The sequence below is a fragment of the Chiroxiphia lanceolata genome, chromosome 9, assembly GCF_009829145.1.
Source record: "Chiroxiphia lanceolata isolate bChiLan1 chromosome 9, bChiLan1.pri, whole genome shotgun sequence".
NCBI classification, from domain to species: Eukaryota; Metazoa; Chordata; class Aves; order Passeriformes; family Pipridae; genus Chiroxiphia; species Chiroxiphia lanceolata.
The window spans coordinates 28,459,871-28,483,965 of record NC_045645.1 but is presented as its reverse complement, the minus strand read 5'-3'; the positions used below and the strand labels follow the sequence as shown (position 1 = coordinate 28,483,965).

The following is a 24,095-nucleotide window of genomic DNA, read 5'->3' as shown; positions in this document are numbered from 1 at the left end:
ACTTGATATCTGATAAACATCCAACAAACTCTGAGGGGGACATGCTTAGTGCATAATGCTCAGAAGGGGCAATAAATGGAATGGAAAAATAATGGAAAAACAATGAAGTTATTTACAGTGGTGATGAGCTGCAAGACTTACAGAGATTAAAGCATACAACCTATTACAGCATTTCTCAATTTCTATTGAAAAAAAAAAAAGGACAACATCATATGAATTTCTTTGCTTGATTGGGGACAATTGTTACTGAGCTATGACAGTATTCTGGAAAAGACAATTTGAATATGCTTTTAATCATGACCTCAGTGTCAGCTGCAAAACTACTTGAAATGGAGGTGAGATGTCCAAGGCAAATGGTGTTTTGTATTTTGAGTAACCTTCATTGCTTTTTGCAGCACGGGTTGGAAACCAAGGGAAGTCTAAAGCCTGTAAACAGTTTTTCTTCTCGCTTAAAATCTGTATATTTTCCTCCTAACACCCAAATAAAATATTACTTTTGCCTAGAGGAGGACAAATATCAAAATCTAAAGCATCAGAGGAAAAGACAGAGTGAGACAGAAAATATATTAAAAGCTGGTTTCTGCAGAAAGTATAAATGTTACCAGTTGAACAGTGGAATTCATATGTTTTCTCCAAGGTCAAGTGGCTCTTTTAACACACCTGCTGCTGTGTCACAGGGTAGTCTGAATGACATTCAAATCTCCTAAAAGGTTGGCAGTTGACGATGATTCAAAATCCAAGTACTTTATCTGTGAAATATTCTGAATGTTCTGCAAATTGGTGGCTGATAGACCCTTTATTTGCTTTTTTTTCTGCTTGAGCTCAAACTGTAAGTTGAGCCTCACCTCACACAGGCTGCTGCTTTAAACCCACTATTAGATGACTTAACAAATGAAATCATTTTTCGTTTCTGACTCTTCAGTTTTGGTCTTTCAGTAGGAAATTATCTCAGTCTGGGATTACTAGAGGGACAGAAATCCTTTTTGGAATTGTGGATGACTTTGCACCCTCTCCCTGTGGTCTCTTCTCTCATTCCCTAAAGCAGCTCCCTTGTCCCACCCTCGAAGCACAGCAACCAGACCCTGGGAAGGAATCCTGCATGTGTGCCTGAGCTTCCCCTTTTAATACACAGGAAGATATTTTCAGTAGTCTGGCACTGCCTAAAGTTCCAAATGAGCTAAATAAAAACAATGCCTCGACAGCAAATTCATAACATTAATGTTAGGAGAAAAAAAAATAAAATAACATGTTACTCTCTTAAATCTCTCCTCTCTCTGCCCTTTTCCAGTGCAAGTACAGGGAATGACCAGGGTCTAACAGGCTGTTTTTCCAGTGTTTTCTGTATCCCACCTCCAGCTGGGGTAGAGTGGATGGTTCACAGATGGGTGGATTAACATGTACAGAGCATCTGGCAGGGAATGAAGCCTGTGAGATATCCAGCTTCCCTGGAAGCTGAAGGCATTCCACACTCAACTGAGAAGCCTTAATTGTGCAATACTTTACCATGGGAGCAAATTTCTTCATTGCCCCGTTGGTTACCAGTTTAAAAACCAAAATATGGACACCAGCAGCTTTAGCAATTTTATGCAGGAAAATGTACAGCTGCCAATGTCACTCACAGAAACATTCCCACAAGTATTTCTCCTTCTACTGCCCTGTGGCAGCACATTCCACCCATCCAGTTGCATATTATCACTTGTACTTCTTCAATGTCCTGCCTTCTCTTTTTTCATCAGAGGACCTGGAATCCTGGAAGTGTTCAAGGATGGGGCTTGGAGCAACCTGGGCTAGTGGAAGGTGTCCCTGCCCGTGGCAGGAATGAGAAGAGCTTTGAGGTCCCTTCCAACCTTTGCCTTGGCTCCTGACCCTCTGATACCTTAAATACACGACTAATTTAATGCTGCAAGTACCCCCCTGGAGGCAGCAAAAGGCACGAGACAACAACAACATGAGCTTTGGCACAGCTTGTGCAGAACTACAGCTTTCATTTCTAAATCCAGGGGATGGAATTCATTTCTACTCAGTGAGATCATTGTGTACCGTATGAATAATATTCTGACTGATGGCAACACACAAAATAAAAACCAACTGATATTTTGATGTGACACAAACAAGTGCTCTGCTTTGGAGAAAAGCATGATTTCCCAAGGATAAATTTGGCATCAAATTGGGGCTTAGTTGACTCACTTTTAAAAGAGATTTCAAGCTCTATGGCAGAAAAACATGGAAATAAGTCAAGTCTTTATAAACAGTCTGTATAAAGTGTCACAATGCAATTTTTTCACAATGTTGTGAAAATTCCACGTGCCATCTTTTAACCAGGATCAAAGGGCACATGAAAATGCGTGGGTGTTTTACACTATTGCCTGTTGCAGTTGTTCAGTGTGTTTTCTTTGTACTGGCCAAAATTATTTGCAGGAAATCTCCTGGAGAAGAAAAGATACAACACATTCCACGGAAGTTTTTTTGATTTTTTTTTTTTCTCTGTTCACTGCTTGTCCCACTGTTGCCTTATGGTCTTTCAAGGGTCCTGCAGATTTCTGTGCACCATAAACAGGACTGGAAAGGTACTGAGACCTGTTTTATTGTACCTCTGCTGCTAAGCCTACAGGCAATCTGGCCTGCCTACTGAGGAAAACTGGAAATTCAATTTTCACTTTTCATTTACAGCTTAAATCTTATACAGCTCCAATCTTATACAGCTCCAAACCAAACGAGACAGATGTGATCCGAGGGGGTTGGGAAGACACGTGCTCACCTAGCACTGACTCCTCACTTTGGTTCAGGATCTAAATCCAGGAATTTGGATTGTGCTGGTTCAGCTGATAAAGGTGGTGGGTTTTTTTTTAGTGCTGAGGATGTGAGCTGTGATGAAAGGCTCTGGGAAGGTAGGAGTGGGGTCTGAACACTGCAGCAGGGAGTGTTATGTGGATATAAGGCAAAATGTCTCTGGTGAGGCACAAATAGTTGCTCTGCCCGTGGCAGGATTTGTCCCAGGATACCACTGCACTGTGGAGAGAGAAATGGGCAGGCTTTGATGATTTTGCTGTAGCAATGACACTGGCTGTGCTTGGTCCCATTACAGCTCTCCTGGAGGGGATTACCAGAGGGAGAGTGTTCTCTCCTCTACCCAAACAGAAACAGCTTCACTTTAATCTTAGAGCATTCAGCTTTCCAGAGGCATTAGAGAAGTCTCCCAGCCAAAATCTCATAAAGAAGCTGTGGTGCAATGGGACAAGAGAAAAGGTCCTCTAGTGGATGAGTAACTCGCTAAAAAACAGGAAACAAAAATAGGGGGGAAATTATGGGTTGTGCACAAGGGAGATTATCATTGGGTCCCACATAGATCTCCCTTGTTCAGCATATTCTCAAGTCATCTTGACAATGGGATGAGTAATGAGGTGAAAAAGTCAAAATTCAACACTTTAAAAATGTTATAAAGACCTTCAGCTGAACCGAATAATTCCTCAATGGATTGTTCATTCACAAACACTGTTTTATTTGAACTGTTCTCTCCAGTATTTGAAATCTATTTTCAACAAGGAAGAATATCTCCATACCCAGGTCCATTTCTGCACATCGGATTGCTGAAGAAACATTCAGATTTTGATGGCAATTATGAAAATCACTTGCCAGTCTTCTCAATCTGCCTGAAGAACTTCCTGACTCCAAAGCTATTAAGACCTTGTGCTGCAAAATCTTGATCCTTGTTGTCCGAGTAGATCAGTGAGAGAAACTTTCCTAGAGTGACTTTATCATTGTTGTCATCACCTTGACTGGGTCTGGCCAACAGATATTGAAAAGGTGAACACAGTGAAAGCACTGGATGTGAATCCTTTAAATTTATATTGGCTGCAGCACTTCATACATTTTTGGAATAATGACATGGGGATGAGCCAAGGGCAAGATGCATCTTTATTTCAGAGATTCTTATATTGGTATGTTCTGAGGTCAGAAGGGAGTGTGGAAATCCCCTGCTCTGAGCTGTTAACAGTTGTAGGGCAACGAGCAGGGCCTCAGAATTTGTACTTTAGAGAGAAAGATTCCTCCTTCCCTTGTGAGTGAATGGTATTCCCTCAGGAACCACGGCTGAACTTACTATCTTAAGTAAATCCAATCATAAATTAAGCACTCTAAATCTAATTCTTGCTAGCAGTGCCAAAAGACACTGAAGACAGTGATGGAGTCCAATAAATGCCTACAAATTGTTATGCAGCCAGGTTACACTGGGAACTGATGCTTATTGGATAATCCCCAGTAACCCTTTGTTCCTGTCAGCTTTCCTTCTTCCACCTTTTAGCCCAGGGAGAGCTCTAATCAGACTCTTCTGATATTTGTATTTCCCCTGTGACCCTGCACTTCCCCATTTTCAGCTGCAAGAGTTTGATCCAGGGAGCTGTGCTGGAAACACACCTGCAGCTCCCATCTCCCAAAGCCATCACATGGAAGCCAGGTCCTATTTCTTGATGGGTGAAAGAATTGGAAAATTTGCCCTGAAATCTTTCCTCCACCACTTTGCTTTTCCTCCTACAAAGAGCAAACAACACCTTGAGTGGAATTCAAACCTACAATGCACATTATAACACACCTACAGTGCACTGAAAATCCCAACAGTGCTGTAATGCCGAGAACTAAATCATGCAACGTGTTGTTATGCCTTTCAAAAAATTAAATTCCTCCCTCTGTGCCAACAGAAGGGAAACTTGTTCATCATAAACTCCATTTATAATCACTATTACTGTCTCCTACTATGTTTTTTCATTTCTAGAGGATTCAGATGAGAAGATACACATAGGCACGTATGGGAAACAATCCCCTTACACCTGTATAAAAATTAAATTCTAAGTGGGAAAGGTCAAACAAGTTCAGGCTGAGCAAAAGTGGTGTTCAGGTAATTTCCATGCCCCCTACCCTTGCCACAGTACCTGGGCACATTTACATGTATTCCTTCTGATGGAGTCCTGTGAGGCAGGAAATTGGTTTTATCTGTGGAAAAGCAGACTAAAGGATTTGTGCATGGTCACACAGTGATTCTACAAGGAAAAAGGGATTTGGGCATAAGTTTTCTAAGTTGCAAAAAGCACTCTTAAGCCCTAGACTCTGGACCTATTTCAAACAAAAGCACAGTCACTCATATTTTTTCAGGCAGTAGCCAGTTCTGAGTCTCTTAATGAGATGCATAAATCAGCATTTTTCTAGAACTAAATGAGGAAAGACCAGACCTACTCTTTTAATCCCACAGGGATAAATCTCCCAGAATACATACATATGCCACTGCCTATTTTTTCACTCCACGAAGCAGATATGTTTGAGCCCTGCCTAAAGAAAATACAGTGGAATATCCTTTCTCTGAAAGAAATGAACAACGAAGCTAGACAAGGGTTTTTGTGCTTTAAAACACTTTGCAACAAGAAAATGCTTTTCATCAGTTAGAAGCACAGACAGTGTACTGTGTCTTCCTCACAAGAGTTTCACTCTTCCTTCTTTCATGAAAAGTGTTATACTAAAGACAGAAGGTTTGGGAAGGTTTGGGAAGGTTTGGGAAGGGAAGGTTTGGGAAGGGAGGGAGGGGAGGGGAGGGGAGGGAGGGAGGGAGGGAGGGAGGAAGGAAGGAAGGAAGGAAGGAAGGAAGGAAGGAAGGAAGGAAGGAAGGAAGAAGGAAGGAAGGAAGGAAGGAAGGAAGGAAGGAAGGAAGGAAGGAAGGAAGGGAGGAAGGAAGGAAGGGAGGGAGGGAGGGAGGGAGGAAGTCTATCCAGCAACTTCACTAGACTAGAGTAGAGCAGTTCAGTTAGAAGTGACCTACAACAATACCCTTTTTTCTTCCCAAATATCCCCATAATTACCTCACTCACAGTAACAAAAGGGGTGAATGTAGTGCTGAGTAGTGCTAATACTGACCTGTGCAGTAAGAGTCAGGAAAGTGTGTTAATATTCCAGCAATACAAAGAATTAATTGCAAAAGGCTTCCTTCAAATGAGGGAAACTTTCAGACTTCAGATCAGTTGCATATTTCATTCATATATAACTTTAGAAAGGAAAGGGAAGAGCTTGGATGTTAATCATTAGTTTTCTCTCTAGATATTAATCTAAGAGATTATTTGGTTGGTGTGATTTTTTTTTTTTTAATTCTTAAGTGAATCAAACTGTAGGAGTTTCACAAAATGAAAATCTGAACTAACACAAGCAGGTGGAACACTGTTCTCTCTGGAGTGCCACTGAAATTAGGATGTTAATTACTTTTTGTTCAGTATTGTAACTACTTCTCACAATCTAAATCTCTGCAGAATCACAGAACATCTCTTATATGCTGTTCACTTTTGTTACCATTACATCATAGTAAGTTCACTCTTTTTGATGTTTTTATAGTGAATTAGATAATTCCAGAAACTACCATGAGAAGCTATGGAATAAACATTTAGGAAAGAATTCCAGTTTTAGTTCATACAGCAGTATTTAGCTCTCAACAACTGATTCAAATGAGTGCATAAGTGAAATAATTTTAAGAAAAAATTTAAGAAAATTTTAAGAAAATGCTAATGTAGTTTTGGGACCAAATCTTGTGAACAGTAGTTTGGGTTGGAAGGGACATTAAAGCTCATCCAGTGCCACCCCCTGCCATGGGCAGAGACACCTTCCACCAGCCCAGGTTGCTCCAAGCCCCATCCAACCTGGCCTTGGACACTTCCAAGGATCCAGGGGCAGCCACACAGCTTCTCTGGGCAGCCTGTTCCATCCAACCTACACAACATAGATCACTAATAAAAGTACCTTAAAACTGCAGTACACCATCTCTGTCTGTGGTTACTGCTGAATTAGAGCTGCTGCTTTTCGGCATGGCACGAGACCAGCAAAAACTTCATTGCTGTTGCCAGAGCTACAGCTGGTTCTGAGAATATACAAAAAACTACAAAATACACCATTGCTACAGGCTGCTCGTCTGACACATTTTACAAGGCCTAATCTAACTTTAAGGAGAGATAAACTCCCCTCACTGGGGATATTCTAGAATATTCCAGGGATATTCTGTGCCATGAGCTCTGGAGCAGGGAGGTGGGACCAGGTGAGCCACCGTGGGCCCTTCCAACCTGACCCATCCTGGAGCTCTGTGTGATGTTTAAATCTCATCCATCAGTGCAGCTTTCCCCACCCAACACATGTTTAAGGCTCAAGATGCTTTCAGGGAACTTTATATGCACGATGGGAAGGTTGGGTGGCTGCACCTGAACGTGTGGGGTTTCTTCATCCAGCAAAAGAGATGCTGAGTAATGTAGTGATTTAGTAATGCCAGGCAATGCTCTTTCCCTTATAAGAGCAGCATCCCTTCTGAAAAAAGACTAATGGATTAGCTCCCTCTGCTTTTTGTAAGGAAACCAAAGTGATAAGAAGCAGACAGTAAAAAAACATTGTTTCAGAAGAGAAGATAAATGGAAAACCAAAGGATGTCTGGGGTCAAACCTGTCCTTTCACCTGTTGTTGCCGAGTGGTTTGTGAGATCTGGAGCATATGTGACTGGGAAAGGCCAGATGGGCAAGCAAACCTATAAGCCTTGCTCCAAGGGGTCCCTCTGCTCAACACACTCCATTTTCATCCAAGGTTTGCAGTTTGTAAGAGTTGCTCACCAATTGCAGCAATAGTCCCAACCTCTTTTTCACCAGAGCGTTTGAATCATTTTTTCTTTCCCCTCCAAGGATACCCTGTGACCGCTCTAAAAGTGTCAAATATAGATGTAAATACCACAAGACTGGTAGGTGAGAAAGGAGCCCCAGAGCACTGAAAGAACTCTGCAGTTTATCTCAGGGACACGCTTGCAGCTTCCTGACAACTTGGCTTCAACTCCAATTTCCTTTCTCCCTCGCCAAGCACCATATGCTGACTGTTACAGGGAAATGACACTTATCCTGCAAGCCTGCAACAGAGAGGCTATATTTAAATTCAACTGTGAGGTGAAAGTGTGTTTTAGAAAAACCTCTAGGAAGCTGCATCCAGATGGCTGCAGAGAAGAATCTATATCTAGGGATTTGGGGGAGGATAACAGGTTACAGCAGCATCACTTCTGAAGTTTTGGGTATATAGTGACTACTCCCTCTCCTTTCAGGTAGAACTAAAACCATTGCACAAATAAGTGTTTGGCATTCATCATTTGACAGAAAGAAGTTTTTAATAAACTTGGTTTCTTTGGGACTTTCTGTAACTATTTCTGCCTGCATGTTATCAGTCTCAACTCTTTACTTGAAGTTAACCTAATGAACCCAAGAGAAATGTTAATACATTTATTTCAGCATTTTGTCAGTATAACTTTACTTTTAAATGGCAGAAAGACACTGGGGAAAAGCTCTATAACCGTTGGAATTATCAGCATTGCATATTTGACATTCTGAATTAGAGCATTCCTAGCATCACAGCCTGTTCCATAAAGGGAGAGACTGCAGTCAGGCAGCTGATTATGTTTATTCCAGATTTCCAAAGCAAATGTCAGTCCTGACAGTACCTGAAGCAGTTCAACAAAGCCGTGACGTTGGCACAATTTTTCGCTTCAGTTTTTTGGAGGAAATGCTTTAGAGTAGCTGAGGGTGCTTATGAATCAATGTTGAAGAGTTCTTTAGTCTGGTTAATGACCCCCTATGCTTTGCACAACAGTTTTAGAGATTGAGAACAGACAAACCCACAAAAAAATCTGCAGGTTGCCCATTCCATTCACTCTTTATAGACAAGGGAACATCTGAGCACCAGTCTCTGATATGACACCGTGTATTTTCCTTCTACATGCCTTGTTTGAAGCAAAGGGATGAAACACATGTGAATCAATACTGTTTTCTGAGATGTCTCCAGAGCAGTAACTTCCCAAAGTGAGCTCACACTTCACTGGGTTTTGCTCAACATGCTGTTGGTGTTGTCACAGTGACTGAATTGGAGCCCTTGGTCTGAGTTCATGTCAGGCATCCATCAAAATTGCTTCTCTTTAGAGCCATGTGCACACACAGACATGTGATGTGAACACATGCACACAGGCTTCCCTCTAAGGGTATTGCAGGAATATCAGATTATTTCAGAGGAGTCCAGAGCTTTTTTACATTTACTCAAGGACACTGTCAATACGAAGGCAGGCTGCTCTCAAAGCCCTCATAAAGCATCCTGCAAAGGCAGGATGATGAAAAGGTGTATTTATGTGCACACATGTATCTCATTACACTCAAATTAAAGCAGCAAACAAATTTCAGAGCAAGCACATTATAAAATATCATGATTGGGAAGCTGCCAGTGTGCTTCTCACAGGGAAAACCATGGAAGTCTGTCAATAAACAGTGAAAGAACAGTGAAGTTACACCTCTAAAGCTTGACTGAATTGACCAACATTTCTGCTTGACCTGGTTAGTCCCCAGCACAGCACCAACCTCACACAGATCCAACAAAGCTACTGCTTTTCCTCACATTTTCTTAGCAAAATACTGGGACACCTCAGTTCTACTCTCCCCAAAAGGAACTGACCTGCAATATTCAGTTTAAGAAAGCTCAAGATAAATCTTTTCCCACTGATTTGTCTCAGCTAACGAGGTGCAGCAGGTTGGCAGAGCACTTTGTTTATGGCCCCCACTGGCCTCACAAGACACATCCTGTGCAGAGAGCACAGGGTTCACTTATCTGCTTATGCTCCAGTGTCAGGCAACCACAGATTTGCCATTAATGCACCCAGTTATTTAGCTGGGCTACGAATTCAGCTCTAATCTGATTTACAGATGAGTACCCATGAAAGGGATAGCCCAATTCACTCCCATTCAATATGGAAACAGAGATTGACTTTTTAATGACAATTACAACCAAGCAGTGGTTTTCACAGAAGAAAAATGCACCACATAGGGAAATTTTACTGTGCAATCCCCAATCAGGCCACGGTCTCACCTATAACTAACCCTGCTGAATCCAGCTCTAGAACCCATTTGCCAAAAACTAAAAGCCTAAACACATGTAGAAAAGATGGTTACACAGTCCTGTGGCTGTCAGTTTTCTTGGGTTTGTTTAGTCCCTCATTCCCACGTGGCAATCTCTTCTAGAGAATGGAAAAGACGTGCAGGGCTTTTTCCTGCCTCTGTGCCCCTGCACTGTTAATGCAGAATGTTCCCTTTACCCCTTGGTGGGGGATGCACTACAGCCCACTGCCCGTAAAACAGAGAATCATGGAACCATGAAGGCTGGAAAAGCCCTCTGAGATCATGGAGTCCAACCACCAACATAACCCTGCCAAGTGCACCAATAAACTATGCCTCTAAGTTTCACATCTCATGCTTTTTAAACCCTTCCAGGGCTGGTGACTCCATCATTTCCCTGGGCAGCCCGTGCCAAATCCTTTACAAGCCTTTCAGTGAAAAAATTTTTCCTAGGATCCATCTATGCCAGGGAAATAAAGGAGGCACAGGTTTGGTAAGTAGATAGCAGTGGAATTTCAGCCCAAATATTTCTCTCCTCTCCAAAACACTTCTTGACCTGTCCAGAATGTTTGAGAAATAAACTAGTCCCCAGAAGAAAGTAAGCAACCAAACACATGATCACAGAACTGAAATGCTTTTGGTGTTGGGTGGGTCTTTTTTAAATAAGTACCAACCATAATTACTGTAGCAGATAATATAATAATAATAAAACCTATAATAACTCATGTCTTTGAAGAGCAGTTAATTTGCAATTCTAGATGTTCAAATGTAGGAGTGTGCCATTAGGAACCAGAGTGAAGAGGAATCCTCTTTTCTTCCACATCAGACACTGACACCTCCTTGCAAGGAAGCCAAGTAGGTCACTGCCAGTGCCACTGTCAGAAGCAAACACCGAGGGTTCAGAGCCCTGGGAAAGGTGAAGGGAAACGTTATCTCCCAGTTCCACAGCAAAAGGTGGTTAATGGCAACACTGAAAGTAACACTTTAGGAATTTACAAAAGAAAACCGTTTGTGTTCAGATGAGCAATACAGTGTCATTCACTGCCACAACAGGGGGCAAAATTTACTCCAGGCAGGATGACATAAGCTATATAAAATTTTGTTGAACCAATACACTTCATATTATGCAAAGATACACAGCAAAAAACTCTTCTGAATTCAATCACAGATCTATTGTCTGAGCTTGCCACCTGTAAATTTTCCCCCACTTCAGTTTAAGGACCTCTGATTTCATTGTTCTGTATCAGTTCTGCTGTTCTGCAAATCCCTTCTGTGCTCCCTCATCATCACATCCATGGTGCTTTGTCACCTCCTGGAAGTAATTCATCCCCATGTATTACATTCCTCTAACTCACCAAATCATCAAGGTTTCCTCCTGTTAGACTGAGCTTTTTTGCTTTTATTTTTATAGCCTCACATCGTTATTTATTTTATTCCTCTTTCATTCTCTGTCTCAGAGCTTTTGCAATCAGGATCTGAACCTACTGATCCAAACCAGGGGCTTTAATCTGGTTAAAAATATCAACTGTTCACACGATTTTCCACTAATGACAGTGGAACCATCCTAGTTGTTAATGTGAAGCTGCTAAGCCACCTTATTCAGTACAGCCACTGCTCTCCTTAGGTACCTAAACAAACAAATGGCACACCAAGGACTACAGTCTTTTGAAAATATGAGGTTCTTTCAAAAATCTGTTTCTGACTTCTAATGCTAAGCCATACAGAAAATTTCAGTGATTGACTAGTGAAAAAAATAGTACTTAAACAGCATATTTAATTGATATGGCATTAGCTTCACTGCCATTTAGAGAACATCAAAGCCAGAACATATCTGCATGGTGAGGAATGAAGCAAAAATGGAACTTCAGCAGAATGATCAAATTTAATTCAATGCACAACAATGGTTAGGATAACAAAATATTCTATGCAGCAAGTTTACTCATCCTCTTAACTTTATTTGTGCAGCCTGAAATTGGATTCCATAGAAATGCAAAGTTTTTCAGATTGCTGAGATCTGAACCTTTATCTTTCCCTGCAGGCTATTTGTATTAATCTACTTTTCTTTGAAGCACAGAGCTGTTAAACTGTTAAAGCTCATTTAAAATGTGGCTATATTTCTATCAATGGACCCAGATAGTTGAATTACAGATTTTAATTATGCTTTTTATGCTTTGGAGATGCTTACCTAGAAATATGTGCAACAAAAGTATGCAATTAAAGAGCTTTATTGCTGCTGATTGGTGATTTGTGTCTATATTGACAGTACGAGATGGCTTAGTGTATAGAAGAATTTACATGGGCCTCTTTTTATTAGTGATTAATACGAAACTCACAGCCAGCTTTGTTACCCTACCTTTATTAGTGTCATGAAAGCCAAGGGTGTGAAAATGTAAAATACCTTGTACTTTAGGAGTGAGATACAAGAATATTTAATACTTGAGTATCACCCTTCCTGCAAAGCCAGCTAAACACATCAGTGGAAAAATTAGAATTTACGCTATTCATCTGACATGTCTGACTAACTTTTCCAGTTTAGTAAAGGCACAGCTGGACAATTTCCATCATGAAATATTCAATCCCTTTCCCCAATGAACCAGGGGATGTATAAAAGCCCCCTCCCCAACTGGAAGTGTTGCAGCCATAGTTAGCATGGCCTCGAGACTGGGAATCTTGAAACAGAGAATGCAATGCCAATTACAGCTGGAATCCACTTCTGCAGCCCATTGCAAACTGCAGCTGTGGGAAAAATAAAAATGAACAATAATTTAAAAAAAAAAGTAGGAACAAGCACTGCAGTAAAATGGCAAAGGTGAGCTTCTTTTCTTTTCAGGGTATTATTGGATAGCAAGGAGTGTGTTCCTCTATGCTTTGCCAGGTTTGGAATTAAAAAATCATCTTGTACCATCAAATCCCCCTGGCACTAGAGTGGAGATAGACATGGAATAAGCCTAATCCTTTCACAAATACCACCAACATGGCAAGATTTACACAGCAGAAATGACATGAGTGCATTAGAAAAAACTGGTAAATAGGAGGTGTTTATAATAGACAGTTGTTTTCTTCCTGGAACTTCTAATTTAAGCTTATCAGCATCAAAAAAAAAAAAAAAAAAAAAAAAAAAAAGTTGAAACCAGAAATGATTACCAACTATTTCACAGTGTGTGTGTCTAACATCCTATCTGCCTCAAGATAGGTTCCAAAATCCGCACACGTGCATTCGCACATGTTGTCCAAAGTTTTATTTCTTTTAGTAAGAAGTAAATTATATCACTGACTTCAGTGAAACTAGTGGTTTAAAATATTATTTAGGATGAAAAGGTGTTCAAATAACCTGGAAATACCTTGGAGAAATCATGGAATCATAGACTCGTTAAGGCTGGAAAAGACCTCTAAGCTCATCGAGTCCAACCCTCCTCCCGCACTGTCAAGGCCACCACTGACCCCTGTCCCCAAGTGCCACATCCACACACCTCGTGAACACCTCCAGGGGTGGGGACTCCACCCCTACCCTGGGCAGCTGTGCCAGGGCCTGACCACCCTTTCAGTGAAGAAATTCCTCCTCCTGTCCAACCTGAGCCTCCCCTGGCACAGCCTGAGGCCGTTCCCTCTCCTCCTGTCCCTTGTTCCCTGGCAGCAGAGCCCGACCCCCCCCGGCTCCCCCCTCCTGTCAGGGGGTTGCAGAGCCAGAAGGTCCCCCCTGAGCCTCCTTTGCTCCAGGCTGAGCCCCCCCAGCTCCCTCAGCTGCTCCTGCTGCTCCAGCCCCTTCCCAGCTCCCTTCCCTTCCCTGCACACGCTCCAGCCCCTCCGTGTGTCCCTTGTTGAGGGCCCAGCCCTGGACACGACCCTGGAGGTCCCTCAGCTGTTCCCGGCACAGGGACGGGCACTGCCCTGGGGCTGGGACACCCCATGGCTGGCACAGCCCAGGGGCCATTGGCCTCCTGCCCCCCTGGGCACCTCTGGGATCGTGTCCAGCACCAGCACCCCCTGGGCTTTTCCCACTGGGCACTTTCCAGCCCCTCTGCCCCATCCTGGATCTGCAGGGCGTTGTTGCCACCCAAGGGCAGGACCTGGCACTTGGCCTTGTTGACCCTCGGCACGTGGATCCACGGATCCAGCCTGTCCACATCCCTCTGCAAAGCCTTCCTGCCCAACAGCAGACCCACATTTTTGTCCTGCGCTCAGTCAGCAGTAGCTGAAGATCTCATAGAAAGCAAATGTGTAGTCCTTGAACATATTGATTGTGAAGGCCACCTTCTGCTTCTGCCTGCGAGGAGCGTGACTGTTCCTCATTTCACAGCAGGAGAATTAAATCTCCACATTACTGTTCCAAATTCCACCGTCCGCTATCAGGGACAAAACCATCATCGCTCTTTGTGTCAGAGAGGAGTTAAATAAATCCAAAATCCTAATCCTTTTGCTGGATTAGTCTCAGCATCAAGTCCACAGTGGACACATTTACACTTTTATGTATTTTCCTCTGTGTAAGCCTGTCTATTTACAATGAAGATCAACATACCATTTCATGCTAGTCTAGGCCCAGAAACTTCTGTCAGTTCAGACCCTCTGTGTTAACCACAAGTGGATTACTTCATCTCAGATAGTGAGTTTAATACCCCACAAGACTAATTCACAGGTCATGTCATTTTTGCATAATATTGGTGTTACAGAGATAGAGTGGTCCCCGATTTTCAAGAGCTGGTAACAGCCAAAGTGTAAATAACAAGTGTGAAGTCTTTCATTCTGCTCCATTATTTCTTTTCTGCAATGATTAAAAGGTATTATCCAGCCTTGTGGCAGGAAAATAATTTAATTTTTTTTTCCAGCAAGCAGAAAACATAGGGCCTGGTTTGATTCTAAGTCATAGGCTATGGGCCACTTTCTGCAGAACATTTTGCTAAGACCAAACAGGCGAGACAGTCAGTGATACATCATGAAATGATAAACTGCTGAGATATACACTGATTGACAGTGTAAACGTGCAGAGGCCAAAATCATCACAAACTGATGACAACTATACCCAACATCATATGGAAAGATAAAGAAAAATGAAGGAAAATCATAATAGCCCCCGTATGAAAAAGAAGTTTCATGTTAATGTGTTTCAGCTTCAGATTCTCAGAAATCTTCTGTTGTAACCAGAGTTAAAGTTTAAAGTAGAATAAGTTTAAGGCATAATCTGGAGTTGACTAAAAGCATAAGAAAATGGAGCAAGATCTGACAGAATGTTCCTGCCAGAGGCATTTTAATACAAAGATCTAATCAGGAAAGATCTTTTGGCGTTGCCAGTGTTATGAAGAATTTCTGGATGTCTGATCCATGAAGAAGTGTCCACAGCAAATGCCATTAATATATTGGTCAAAGGCTCTTGTTCAGACACCTGATTGAAGATATAAGTTTTTCTTTCTAATGAACAGCATTCTTCTCACTGCAAAAATGGGAAGAATGAAAGAGACCTCGCTAAAAGTTCTTCATTTTAATCAGTTGGAATTATTAATTATTTTTAAAATTTGTTTTGTGTGGTTAAATATGTAAAATGCAGACAAAAGACTGTATTTTTTTTGTTAATGCAGGTTGTAATATTGCTTGGGTTGTGTAATGTTTAGCCTTTAGTTTTGTTATGACAACCTGTAGCCAGTATGTATGTAAATGGCTAAAGATGTAGTTTAAATAAAATATAATTAGATGGAACTTGATAATAATGTGATGCCTTTGTTTATTTTCTATTACTAAATCATACTTATCAATAGACAAAGCTGATACTGTATTTGAGTTCCTAGCAAAGCATCCAGTTCTTCTGCTAGCAGTCAGGGTATAAGTAAAAAAACCCCATATCAGCTAACTTGCAAGAACTGTAAGAATATAATTCGGAATTTTTTTAAAATACAAATATTTATTTAAAATTAATCAATGTCATTGCCTCAGGTCTCGGATTCTGCCGATCCTTCTGAATATTTGGTAGAACGTCTCTTATGTTTCGATTTTAAATCACGTTACTCGTATAAGCCAGACCCCCTATATGTGCTTTTCCCTGGAAAAATTAGCATTCCCTCCTCGAAGCCAGCTGCAGACCCACATGCACAACTTTAAATTGCTGCTGGGCTCTGGGGGTGCACTTTTCAGAGCTCTCTCTCTCTCTATCAAACTGTCTGGGCAGTAACAATATCTTCTCTTCTCAAGTTGCATAAATAAAGTAGAAATTGAGAGTATCAGAAGATGAATCGAGATACAGAGCCATTAATGACCTTAAGAACACTGTTATCCATAACAATCATATTGGGATTCTGGGGAGAATCGAGCAACGAGACATTATTTTGAAGCATTGCTTTTCTTCACAAGGGTCTCTGCTGGAATGAATCTGTAGCTACACAATAAAAATTCCCAACCAGCATAATGACTGTGAAAACCTGTAGAATCAATCAATCCAAGCCAGAAGACACCTCAGATTTGGATTTGGAGATATCGACCACGACCCGAAGTCAATGAGAGCAGTGGAAAATGGCAGAAATTCTTGAGTGAGCACATTTGGTGTCAGTTGTTCTTTTCTGTGTGGAAGAGACACAAATACCTTTCTCTATACAAAGAATCACACATTCCAATCAATACCACGGGTTTTTTATACAGACAAAGTTTCTGTGCTACTCAGTTATTTCTCTCTATGTAAGCTATAACGTGCCACCCATATAGACTTAACATATGGTCACAAAGAAAAACATGAGAGCCATTCTGTTTGGGCATGGCTACTGACTCAGCAGCAGCAAGAGAAAATAACATCATGGGGGTTAAAACAAAAGCACAAAGAATTTGATTTAAAAAAATTAATTTAAAAAAAAAAATTTTTCTTTTTTTTTGTTTCAACCAAAAAAAGAAATCTTAGCAATTGTTTTTCCCCTTTATGAAAGTCGTGAGCACTTGATATTCCCTACAACTTGAACATCACTGATAGTACCAGCAGGGATTCTGAAACAAAAATGAAAAGGAAGGGCAAACGAAAGAACAAAGACCCAACTAACCAAAAATCTTCAAAGGACTAATGAAAATTACCTGATTTCATGCCCACAATCCTGGCAGTCTACCCTGCTGACTGAAGAATGTATCTATTATTAGTGTTAAACAGCTTTTATACTACTTCAGTGATTGCATGAAACCATTAAGTTACAGCCTCTATTATCCTAATTTTTTTAGGGCAACTTAAATGATTTATGAACTCACTAACTGAAATGATGACACACCATATTCTCTAAATAAATGTTCTCTGTTCTAGGGAAACATATCAGTAGGAGGTTTGATCTAATAATTGTCCTTAAAATATTAGATTTTGAAAGTGAGTACATTCTGGAAATAGATTATAATAATGTTTACAAAAAAAAAAAAGATTCACCTCCTCTTGCCATTTGAGTTTCTTTAGGATCTCTGATTAAATACACCAAACAAATAAGGAGAAATACAAAGAGAGATTGTCAAAACACAGACTCCTGCAGTGTGTTATGAAAAAAAATATACAGAAGGCAATCTTGGCACCAATATTCTCTTGTGTTGCCAAGCTGAAACATGCTCGTGTTCTTGTCAAACTGACTCCTGAGAACGCTCCCAATCCTGCTGGCACAGCCAGCCCCGTGCCCACCATCCTGCCCAGGGCTGGCACTGCTTTATCCCACTGACAGGAACTCCACCCTTTGCTTTGAAACCCCCCCAGGCCAATTCTGAGACCACCAAACGCAGCGAGGGGATGTGGGGTAGGTCTGAGTCTGGTCACTGGCAAAACACCTCCGAGGCTTTGGAGTGCTGTAGGCTTGGGCTCACTGATAAATCCCTTGTGGTGTGCTGAAGAGTTCTGCAGGATTCTGCAGGAAACCAGCTCCCTTAAACATTTCTTCAGGGGCTGGTCCTGCTTTTCATAGAATCACAGAATGGTTTGAGTTGGAAGGGACTTTAAAGACCGTCTTGTTCCAGTTTCCTGCCATAGGCAGGGACACCTTCCACTAGCCCAGGTTGCTCAGCCCCCCATCCAGCCTGGCTTTGAACACTTCTGGAAATGGGGCCTTTTCCCAAGATCTTCAAAGGTGGACTGAGGGCAGATGCTGTGGCTCAGTCTCAAAAGTGAGCTGGATTTCCCCTGTGCCCTTAAGAGATGTGCTTCCCTTTACCCAGCCCAGATGACTTCTCTGCTGTGCTGTCTCACATACGTAAGAGAGCTGGAAAGAGAGGGACATTTTGGGAATCAGAGCTGCCCACCTCTCTTTGGGCCTTCCTCCTCATCCCTGAGCCCCTCATATCTGTCTGCCTTCTTCCTGGGCCACAAGTATCCCAAAGAGCTCAGACTCTTCCATCATTGCCCTTGGAGATCTCTTTTATCATCGCCTGTGGAGATATTCCAGCCTCTTGCATTACTGGGATTGTGAGCACAGACCAACACAGTATTTGGGATAAAGGGCTGGAAATTCAATGATTTTGGAGGACATTATCCAGGTCCATGTTTCTAGACCTGGAAAGATGCTCATTTAAAGCCTTAATTTTGCTTATGCAAGCAGTTTCACCAAAACCAGTCATTTAAGTGGTGTCATGTTCTTTGTTATGCCCAGCTAACTAGAATAAGAGAGGCTGTTCAAGTATATCACTATCAGAAATTAAACTCATTGATGTTTTTCAGATCCAGACATTCTTAAAAAATGTACTGGGCTACAAATACAGTTTTTCTACTGGAAATTTATCAACTCACAATCCCAAAACCTCTCTTTGAGCTGCTCTTCCCTGTTACCAGCCTGTGAGCCACTGGATTGAAAATGATAGTGGAAGACCTTTTATTGGTTCTTCTCCATAATTTGAAATTCTAAATTAATCAGCTCAAATAAACCTTGCAAGAGCCCAAGGAAATATTATTCCAGACCATAGCTGGGGTGAAAATGGTAAATCAGAGCATACTGATGTGCACCTCCACAACTGAATCCCCCAGGATTTTTGCTAACACTGTCTGTCAGGAGCACACCTGGGTCAGTAAGTCTGATGAGAACTGCGGGCTAAAAAATAACTTGATAGGGAAAACAATATACCAAAACCAAGCTAAGTGGTTAAGCTCCCACACAAGTGGTAAAACATATTAGTGAGTGTTCTGTTACAGTCTGGAGTCTTGCTCACTTTGCCCTGTGCAAGTCACAAGGGGATTCAGAACATAGGAGAGAAACCCAGCATGGTCTTGGAGATTGGTCTCACTTGTCCAGGAGATTCCTTTTTTTTTGCCTTTTGCAGACTGGAATTGTACACTTGTTAGGTATAGTTACTTCAGAAGGATTTCAGTGGTCACTAAAACCTAGTCCACTCTCATCCACATCATATCTTATAAACCTTTCCTCCTATTCATAGAATTGGGAAAGTTCTCTAACTATCCACTTTCAGCTCTCATTTGGCAATATTTAGAGGGGGAAAAAAAATTTCCACCTTAAAAGAAAAAGCTAGGCTCTTCCTTCCCCTGATTTTCACATCTGTTTCAGATTTTAAATCATTTTGCTCCAACAAAACTCCACAGCATCCCTGAGGAGATTTCCTCAGCACCTTACTTGACAGCATGAATACTTCCCTATCTCTGTAGAAATTACCTCTTCTGATACAATGCAGGTTCTTTGCATAATTTCACAATCACTCTTTCCATCCTGGTAACCTCTCATCTTGTTCTGTTTGGATTTAAATTCCTTTGTCTGGGTTGCTGATTTACATAAGAGGCACAGCGTTCCCTTTGTGTATTAAATAACAAATTATAAACTCCATTTTTCTTGCCAAAATACTTATTGATACGAACTACAGGAGTCACCTTCCATAAAATACTGACACAGCATTCCCACGAATCTAGAGGTTTTCAGCAGCCATCCAGATGCTTTCTTGGCATTTTTCTTCCCAGATCAGGCATGGTGATTGCCACCAAAAAATGTGGCAATTATTAAATTTCCTGCAGGAGGGTATTTCCTCTGGAGAATTACAGGGAATAGCATACTATAAGGAATGCCACATAACCACCACAGCCAGTCCACCATTTCCAACTTAAAGTTGGTACCATCAGGTGGAATTGTTTAGTGTTCTCCAATACAGATTAAAACATTATTTGTCTCTTTCAGTTCAGTCTTGTGACATTGAAAACTCTTGGCTTTGTGGACATATACACCCCAGAATCAACTTGTTTGCCCACAGACACAACTGATCTTTAATTCACAGAGTAAAATATGGGTGACTGTGGATTTTTCTACTGCTGCCTCCCCATAACTGATGCACCAGTTGTTTCATCACGATTGGTTTATGCTACAAAAGCCTGATAAGGAGATAAGGCAAAGTATAACTTTTATGTTTAAAATTCATATTGTGCTGAAGTTATGACCTCTCTTAAGAAATTGGGCTCAGTCAATCAGCATGTTCCTTGGTGCAAATCTTTGGCTTCATCCCTTAATTTATAACAGAGTCATGGTCAGGTGGACACTTGGCAACAGTGACCAGAGGGTGTGGATACAAAGCAGTTGCTTTTTGCCTCGCTGGCATAAGAACAGGGAGATTGACTTTAAGCTGAAAGGGGAAGATTTAGGTTGGATATTAGGGAAAAAAAAAATAAAATTGTCTTCAGTCATTTTGTGTCTGACCCCACGGTGCTACCAAGATCCTCCCAGGAAGGGTTCAAAACGGGAGACAACCCACTGGAGTCCTTCACATCTCACTCATCCTCAGCCCCGTGGATTCTGACCTGGCACAGATGTTAAAGTGAAGGGAGAAGACTTCCCTTCCCCCTTAATCTTTACATGCCAGGTCCCAGGTGTGGCTCAAGGGCTGCAGTGCAGGGCTGAGGGACTGCAGGGGCTGCACTGCCACTTTGGTGGTGCAAATCCTGAGCCAATGCAGGCAGGAGCTCTTCCTTCCCCCTCCATTCCAATCACGACCCTGTCCCTGAGGGAACATTTCCATCAGGTAAAAGACAGGTGAGGGAATGAACAGACCAATTAGGCTCCAGATCCTACAGCCCTGGAAAGCTCAGAGCAAAGCAACTGGGATTAAATTTGCAGCGTGTGGCTCGCAACAAGGTCACCATGCTCGGCACTGCTTCCTAATGGGATCATATTTTATGGGGAAACTTTGCAGTAAGGTTTGGTTTGGAAGGGCCAAATCAAAATTATGCAGCTTTTTTCGAACCAAATAGCTCTTTTGACTTCCCAGCTCATTTCTTGAACAGAATAGGCAGAGAATGGAACTAAACACGAGAAAAACTTTCTGTGGGCTGGTGTAAATTAAATTGAAACCTATGCACAAACCCAAATAAACATTAACGATATGATTACAGATCTATAAAACTTAACAATGTTGCTGTAATGATGGCTGAAAGGAGAAAAATTCTCAAGGACCTGATTGTAAGAGCTGAAATGAAATACAATTCCATCTTTCATGTTTTTAGCAAGATAATTTCGGTTCAGTGTTGACTAATACAGAATAATGGGAATAAAATATGCTGCCTCAGTCTCTGCATTATTGGCTTTACATTATTGGTCCTGACAGCTGGCTTTTAAAATGCAGTAAATATTGGGCAATGCTGTTCTGTTAAGACAAGCCACTTCATCAAGCATATTTCCAAATCACACTTTATTTTCAAAATGTGTTTAATTTGTCTGTATATGGCAAAGAAGCCCATTGGAAAAATTGACCTGCAACAGAGTGCCCTCTACCGTATGTATTTGGGAAAGGAAAACAGAGCAAGTTTCTTAAAAATAAAACCTTTACAGACTGAGGCTAGCACTTTTCTCCCAGGCCACTGGACACTGAACTGAATATAATATACATACAGGCATATATCACTCTTACCTTGTTCTAAAGGGCTGGGTATCACTAGAGAATAATAGCTTAAAATAGCTATGAAATTTGTACAGACTCTTTCATGGGTTTCAGTGAAATCAGTGTGTGTCTTCCCATACCAAAACAGCCTGTGTTCATGGCATGGACAGCTATTAGGGAAGCTGAAAATTTGTCCCTGTTAGCCCACTTTTTCTTGGCTGCCAGGAGGGAACTGTCACAACATGAAGCAAAAAATATCTCTGCTTAGAGATGTGTTTTCTCAGTCCTTAATCTCTCCCAGTCTCTCATTTCTCCCCTTCTGTCTATCTGCCATTAGGTCACCCCTATTAGACCAAACTTTCCTGTTCATTCCCATGTCCTTGATAATGTTATTGGATGTCACTGAGGTGCACCCTGTGCAAACTGATTGAGAAAGTAGTTCACCAGTGCTGTCTCAAAAGAGCAGAAACTCACAGGTTACAAACAAATCATTGAAGCAATTCCACAGCAGGGCCCAGATTCTCAACCAGACCTATACTTTCGAAGCCTTCCCCTGGTTTTTTGTTTCTGGGTCTGAACTGGGCCATCCAATGCTGAGTTTTGGGATGGACCAAACACCTCTGTTAAAAATCATGGTGGCTCTTACCACTCAGTCCCTCGGGGAAGAGAAAACCGTTCCCCAAAACATTGGGATAAACGAACATTAAACTTTTTTTTGAGCCGCTTTTGACGCGCCCTCATTTGCACCATGCAATCCCTGCTTTGCCAGCAGCACGTGCAGAGCCACAATTTCAGTCTTAAAGCCTCAGCCTAGGTCTTGATGAACCCCACTGAAAGCAGCTGAACTCGGTGCACGATCAAAGGGGATCCACGTTCGCACCCTGAAACCAAAGGTGGTGTTTGAACCCCTGAGACGCTTTTTGACTGTGCCATCAGGACAGAGCAGAGGTAGGCAGTAAACAACAAGGTTTTTCAGAGCAACATAAGCAATTATCAAAAACAGAAACAAACACAAGCAGCATTCCCGTGGTAGACAGTGGCCTTGCAAATGGCCTTGCATATATTCAAACAGTGAATTTGGTGTCTACGGATTCGTTCCCACAACTGAATCTTTTCCTTAAGGAAACCCTTAATTTTACAGCTTCTAAGGAGGACATATCTCTGTAATTGCTTTCCCTTTGCTTCATACCTGTAAATCTTGTATCTTGTGCTAAATCCCTGTCGACTTCTGTCCACAAAATCTGTGTATTCCTGTGAGCGATGGAAGGGTCCCTTATCAGAGAGGAGCCAGTCGAAGGGGCTTGTGACATGCTGGTCCGAGACAGCAGCAACCGCTAACCCCCAGCAATGAAGACTCAGTGCTATCCACTCCCATAGAGCCATCAGAGAGAGCAATTCAGCACCAGCACTGCAGCGCCATATCATGCTTCCACTGGGGACTTAGAGCCTTCATTCTCTTAGCTTTCCCTCAACACCTAGACAAAATACACAGTCAATTAGATAAGCACACACTAGGCATCCCTTGGAAGCAGAAACAAGTTTCCTTTCTTTCAGCTTAAAGAGATAGTGGCCTCTACTTTATTACATTTTACATTAGCATAAACCCCACTAGGCTAGTTAACAGTGGAGTGCTTCAGTACTTCAAATGCTGTGAAACTAATGTCTTCATTAACATCATCAGTGATAATATTTACTGTTGGAGGGAAACCTTCACAAATCATCAGGGAAGGGGTTGTTGGGGGGTTTTTCCCAGTCATGCCAGTCGTTAATGAAAAACACGCAACATGACAATTCTTGCCTGATGCAGCAGCACAAAATCATTCAGCAATGGCAGTGCACAAGCTCACAGTTCACATATTGGACAGAAAATGGGGGAGAATCAGAAGACCCAGCTGCCTCCTTTTCGAATGAATTTTTTAATGTCCTTGGAAAAGCCAGGCAGTGGCTTGTCTTCACTGCAACCTGCATTTGCCAGGCTGTGGTTATTGTGTTCAAAGCAGCGTGGCAGGACAGTCACTGCTCTGGTTGACAGTGAGGAGTTCAGGGAGTTATTCCAGCTCCAGACAGGAACAAGTTTGAGTATCCCCGACAGCAGCATTTTGCTTTCAGTCCAATTCACTCCAACCCAATGGCTCAGCCCCTTAGAAACACTTTTTAAATGCACCCTAAACAAGTTTTTGTGTGCCCAGTCACAAATCAAGAATTGATTCCCTCGTGTAGGAACTCAGTGAAGACAAGCCAGAGTTTCCCTCTACACGTCAGACCCACACCTGTGGAATGGGATAATGATTCTATACCCTGCTCAGATTTTGTGAAAACATCTGTGCAAGAGCATGAGGTTGTCAGAAATGCTGAAATGACAAAAGGCCATGTAGATTC

At 41.8% G+C, this 24,095-nt stretch overlaps 1 protein-coding gene across 2 annotated transcripts in view; it reads right to left on the bottom strand.

Moving 5' to 3' along the window:
- The window catches only part of LOC116790931 (BMP/retinoic acid-inducible neural-specific protein 3), a 167,246-nt gene that overhangs the window by 126,746 nt on the left and 16,405 nt on the right, over positions 1 to 24,095 (bottom strand). For both annotated transcript variants that reach the window (XM_032696474.1, XM_032696475.1), the window contains exon 2: positions 22,906 to 23,191. In XM_032696474.1, coding sequence (XP_032552365.1) covers positions 22,906 to 23,141 — 236 coding nt within the window. In that variant the 5' untranslated portion in view covers positions 23,142 to 23,191. The remainder of the gene's footprint in view (positions 1 to 22,905; positions 23,192 to 24,095) is intronic.